The sequence below is a fragment of the Oenanthe melanoleuca genome, chromosome 9 (genome assembly GCF_029582105.1).
Source record: "Oenanthe melanoleuca isolate GR-GAL-2019-014 chromosome 9, OMel1.0, whole genome shotgun sequence".
Classification (NCBI taxonomy): Eukaryota; Metazoa; Chordata; class Aves; order Passeriformes; family Muscicapidae; genus Oenanthe; species Oenanthe melanoleuca.
This window is the reverse complement of record NC_079343.1, coordinates 10,114,431-10,120,430: the sequence shown is the minus strand read 5'-3', so window position 1 is coordinate 10,120,430 and position 6,000 is coordinate 10,114,431. Positions and strand designations below refer to the sequence as shown.

At 44.5% G+C, this 6,000-nt stretch overlaps 1 protein-coding gene across 1 annotated transcript in view; it reads left to right on the top strand.

Annotated features, from left to right (window-relative positions):
• The first annotated feature begins 390 nt into the window (after positions 1 to 390).
• Positions 391 to 6,000, top strand: part of DNER (delta/notch like EGF repeat containing) — a 113,552-nt gene continuing 107,942 nt past the window's right edge. The window contains exon 1 of the mRNA XM_056498954.1: positions 391 to 775. Coding sequence (XP_056354929.1) covers positions 533 to 775 — 243 coding nt within the window. The 5' untranslated portion in view covers positions 391 to 532. The remainder of the gene's footprint in view (positions 776 to 6,000) is intronic.

Sequence of the window (6,000 nt, the reverse complement as noted above, 5' to 3'; positions counted from 1 at the left end):
TTTAATCATCAGCGAATTACACTTGTGAAACAGTAAATAAGCAACAAACGGTGAGCTGATCTCACGGAGCGTCCCTTCCCGGCTGTGCCTCAGGCAGGGCAGCGCTCGGTCCGGCCGGGCTCCTCCGCATCGGGCACTTCAGCAACGCGCTGCTCCCGCTGTGCGCCAGCGGGCCGGGGCGCCGCCGCCCTGCCCGGGAGATGGGGCTGGTGCGGAGCCCGGGCTCAGCCGGGCCCGGCGGGTCGGTGCGGTCCCGGTCCCGGTCCCGGTCCGGGCCCGGCCGCGCCCGCGGCCCTCAGCCCGTCCCGGAGGGCCCGCGCGCTGCGGGCGGGCGGCGCCCCCTGGCGGTAGCGCGGCGAGGCGGCAGCGGCTCCGCCCCGGCCCGGCCCCGCCCGCCCGTTGCCCGGGGAACGCGGGCCGGGAGCAGCAGGGCGGCCGCTGCCTCCATCCCTCCATCCCTCCATCCCTCCTTCCTTCCCTCCCTGCCGGCGCCAGCAGCGGAGCGGCGCCCGCACCCGCACGCCCCGCCGCCATGCCCCGAGCCGCCCCGCTCCTGCTGCTGCTGCTGCTCGCCCTGGCCCAGCGCCGCGCCTGCCTTCCCGCGCCGGCCAGCGCCGCGCCCCCCGGCCGGGACCCCTGCCTCAGCCAGCCCTGCCGCAACAACGGCACCTGCTCGCCGCTGCCTCCGCCCCGCCGCCTCCAGCTGATCCTGCCCCAGCCCCCGGCCGGCTACAGCTGCACCTGCCCCCCGGGGGTCACCGGCGACTCCTGCCAGGTAAGGGATGCGCCTCAGCGCCGCCCGCCCGCCGCGCGTCCTTGTGCCCGTCCCTGCCCTTGGATGTCCCCGCGCTCTGCGGGGACAGAGCGAATGTTCTCCTCCCGCCTGGCCCCTGCCCCGTCTGCGGGCGGCTCTGCCCGCCCTGCCCCGCTCCGCATGCCGCCCTTCCCGCTGTCCTGCGCCGCCCCGGCCGGTCCCGGTCCCTGGCGGGCGCTGTCGCGTCTCCCCCGCCCCGTGCGGCCGCTCCTCCGCCGGCTCCGATCCCGATCCCCGCGGGCACCCGGGGCTGCGGTGGCCCCGGCTCTGCCCGAGGGGCTGCCAGCCCTGCGGGCTGCGAGCGTCAGAGGAGCGGCTTCGGGCTGCGGGCTCGGCCGGGGTGAGGGAGGATGGGGCTGCGCTCAGCCGGTGCCTCCCGGGTTAATGCCAGTACTTCAGCATCCCCCGCCGCCCAGACCCGCAGGTTATTTAACACTGACTTACTGGAAGGTGACAAGGATGGCCCTTGGAAGCGGATGCTCCATTGCATTGAATACTAATCCTTAAATCGTGTATTCAGTGGTCATTTTCATAGGCTAGGAGTGCTCGCTCCCACGTTTCGGGTGCCTTTTGAATTGATTTTGAATTCTGAAAGATCGGAACGCTCAGAGTAGGGATCATGATCTAAAATGCAGAGAAGCAGTAACAATATCTTTGTATTGTGCTTGGTCATATCGGGACCTAATGTAATAACGCATTTGAATTACATTATTGTAACGTGAAATAGTATTTTTTTCCCCTCTCTTTTCTCTAGCACTAAGGGTCTTTGTTGTCACGTTAAGAAATTCACAAACACTCAGTTTTGTCTATCTCCAGGTAAGGAAAAGCAGGTGCAGATACACAGAGGTTTGTTTCCTGCATGTGCATATGCCGGGGTACTTTGTGTCACAGTGGTGTGAATTGACGACCATTGCTTTTTCAGTGCTCTCGCTTATAAGTGCGTTTGACACAGAAGTAAACGACTTCAAGTAATTTTAGTCAGCTTTTTAGTCTTTAATTTCTCATTCTTTTGTCGTGTAGTGTCTGAACTCTACTGCTGAATAGATGAAAGGGATAATACGTTTACTGAAGACTTAATGTGTAGTCGAGTGTAAGAGTCATTGTAAAGTAGGAGTGCTATTCACAGAGTTCTCTGCTTGCCTTGGAATGCCTCAGCTGGTTCAATGTAACAATGAAAATGAAGATATTTACACTAATGAGATTCTGTAAAATCGGAGAGATGAAAGTGGATTAAATAGATTTCTCTTTGGCTATTTTAGATCTTGTCTTAGGAGTTTACTATGTTTCTATCTCTACAAAGAGAGAAAGAGAGCACTGTGTGTTTGCTTCTGCACGTTGCTATTAGACTTTAGTGTCTGAGATCGATGACTGAAAGATTAATGACCCTTCTGAAGACCTAGTAAAATGTAACACTTGCTGCCATCACACCTCCTGTGAAGTGTTGTGCCTGGGGATCTGGGTTTAATTGTTTTCCTAATAAAAGACATAGCTAATGTTTTCATAGCAGTTATGCATTCTATCAACTAATAACAGGAGCCTTATGGTGTTATACATTTTGTTTCTTTTTATAAAATAGTGACTAATGACCCCTGCAAGGAATACTGCTAAAGAAATGAGTGCCACTTCTGCTATCACATCGGCAGTTAAAGTGTGGATACCAGGTAGTTCTGGAAAGTTAATAGGGTTTTGAAACGAAACTTCGACTGGAGACCAGGCAGGGTTTTTTAGAGGTGTGATATAAGCACACTACACCCATCTTTGAGGTTTTGCTCACTTTATCAAAATAGGGAATAAATAAACATTGTACAAATGCGTTGCTTGTCATTCAGATACCTCAGAGCTTAACAGATGCCTAATGGCTTAAACTGCTACAACGAAAGGTAATGTTTTCTAATCCAGTGACAGTGAATTACCATAATGATTTAAAAACAACTGTAAGGATTTTTTTCATGTACCATTACAGGTTATGAGAAAACTATTGGCTGAATCAGGGTATTACTGAGATGTATCTAGATATGTTATTACTGAACAGTTGGACTCATAGTGGGAAATTACAGGAAGGGACGAAAGGATAGGAATTACTGTATTTAAATACTCAGATTTTGGAAAGTAAATTTGGATTTTTGGAATTTATGGTGGAGCTGGATTTCCCTGGGGACTCCCCGTTCCCTAAAAAGATAGAATTACTCTCATGTTGCTTCTTGTAGTGAAGGCAACATTTCAATGATTCTGCTCAGATGTGTTGAGATTTCAGAATGAAGACAAAATGTTCTCAATGTGCCTGTGAGTCAGCTGGGCATGGTGAAGTTGATAATGCAGAAAGATTGCTGAGAGTCAAACTTGGAGATTGAACATCAGTTTTACCCCTGAAGATTTTACCATAACTGATTTTGATGCATCTGTGGATGCTGGTGCTGGCATGGGAAAAGAATAAAACTGACATCATGTACACATGAGATACTTCTAGAAGTCCAGAACTTTCCTATCACCATGTTTTTTTACTGGGGCAAGCCAATTGCATGATTTCATGTTATAATTGCTTTAGTAACTCATTATTTATTTAACAACAGAAATTACAGGTCCTTCTAGTACATCCATTCCATGAATTATGCATTTGTATATATCTCACATTATTTATGGTTTGAAGATACTTTGGTTTGCAAACTTCAGGCTATTTTTTTGGTCATGGATTGCCTGCTCCTTCTTTCTGGAGCATTGCTCTAATTTACCTCCATTTATTTTCATGGTTCTGAATTTTTTTTTACTGCTCTTTACAATACTTCTTATCTGTAAGTCAGACATAGAATTACTGTGTTGAAGTATCTCAAACTTTGGTCTCAGAAAAAAAATATCTTGTACTCCCAAGGAAATTGTACAAAACTTATGTGAATTCAACTGCCTTTTTTGTAGAATTGGATTGTAGAGTCCAATAAAATAGTTTTTCTTGACCAGGAAAGTTGTATATAAAAATTAATTTGTGTTAGTGCCTCATGAAATAATTCTAGAGATGTAAGGTACAAAGTAAGTAGTTAGGAAATGAAAAACCTTAATGGATCAACTTGGTAATTTGCTTAAAAATACAGAATTGGAACTTAGCTAATTGTATTGAATGGCATGATGTTTATTTGATCCCATGCTAGTGCTAATTTCTTAAAAGGCTATCACATGAAGAAATATTAAATTATTAATGTATTTTCAAATACTGTCCTACATGCTTTATTTCAGTTGCTTGTCCTGTTTTTTTTAATTTATTTTTTTTCTTCTCTCTTTTGGTTGATAATTTTCTGTAATTCTTTTATTTTGCTGCTTTTTTCATATATTTCTAGTTATTTTATAGATTGTCAGTAATCAAAACTAGAAAACAAATAGAGTCCAAGCATACTGAAGTAGCACTCTGACTTTGTAGCAGTTCTCTTCTATCCAGTCTGATTAGTGATGACTGAATGTTCCTCTTCTGAATGTGATGTGGTAGCCACTGATGCAGTGCATTTTTGAATTAGTGTTCAAGTTATTCTTTTAATAGCAAAGAGATCTCTATTGGTTGTATTTCCACACCTAGAACAGAAAACAGTTTTTAGACTTAATTGTGGACATTTTATTTAAAATGGAATTCTAGAAGGATGCAGCCTGAGTTTAAAAAATCAAGGAAGGAACCGATATAATAAAAACTGGGCAATAGATTGTATTTTAAATTTTGTTCTTATAATTATTTTTATAATTTTTGAAGTTATTTTTTATTTCCCCTCCTGAATTTCTGCCTGATTTTTCTTCTTCATTCCCTCCCTTTTGTTATGTATCTTTGAATGCCAGATGAATTTACTCTTGTCTTTGATCACAGTATTTGAATGTTTGTAGACTTCAGTGCAGTGATTTCAGGTTTTTTTGCCCTTTGACTCCTGCTTTTGTATTTTTTTCTGGAGTTCTTTTTTCTTAGTATTTTTTTAATCTCAATAGATTTCTAGTAATGTGTTTAGTGCTGAATGCAGAAATTCAAGCTTAGCAAACTGCTGCAGGAAGGATTGTTGTTTCTTGGCTCAGTCTAATACTTCAGCGTGAGTGGTATGAATTTCATTGGCCAGGTTATTTCAGGTTGCACAGGGCAGTGCTGTGTAAAAGGACATCTTTTAATCTAACTGCTAAATCACCTTGGTGTCAGTATCCTGATTAATTCCTCACATGATCCTGTTTTCTGTTAAGCACTGATATCCCTTCTGAAAGGTCTCTAATCCTAAAATTCATAATGAATTCTCTAATATACTAAAAATGCTGTTTTTCCATTCTGTACTCATTAATGAAGAGTATATACTTAGATCATGTGGTTATTGTGATTCAAATGTTTTGTGATGTGTTTGCTCTTTTGCTTTTAATAACAATAACATGTAGAGCTAGCAGATGCCCTTGAATTTTCCTCTTTCATCTGGATGTCCTTTAGCCTGAATTTTGAGATACCATGTTGTTTCATGCTGACTAGCTCTTCTCACTCTTGCAGTACTTTAAGATGCAGAATTTAAATATTTGCATTGATGAATATACTATGCATGAGAAGAAGCTGTGAGAGCTTGGTTTGTTTTTCTTGGAGGCAACAAAGGGGGATCCAAGTGCCCTTCTCAGCCACCTAATGGGTGGTCATAGAGAACAGGAACAAGATTTTTCCCAGATGTGATCAGTGAAAGGACGAGAGGGGACACACATTTACTGTAGGGAAAATTCTACTTAAATCTAAGGAAAAAATTCCTTGTAATGATGGTGGCCAAACGCTGGAACAGGCATTTAGAACAGTTGTAGGACCTTTGTCCTTGGAGATTCTGGGCTTGAGTGGCCAAAACCCCAAGCACCTTGACCTGAGCATGGCTTAGAGCAGACAACTCCCTCAGGCTCCTTCCAGTCTAAACCATTCTGTATATGCACACCCCTGTATTTTTTTTGCATTTTCCTGTCACTCTTGTCCTGTTCCTCCCTCCCCTTTGCTGGACATCTGAATTATTTCCTTGTTGTTATATATGTCTGTTTTACATCAAGTTTAGACTGTACCCGGATGCTGACAAACCTCCTGCCATGATAGCAAGACTCCTAAGATGGCAATGTAATGTTAGATCTGAGAAATGAATTTCAGGACATTTAGTTTACGTCTCCTTTAGTCACAAATTACTATATTCACATTTCACAGTCATTGTTGAGGTTTTTTC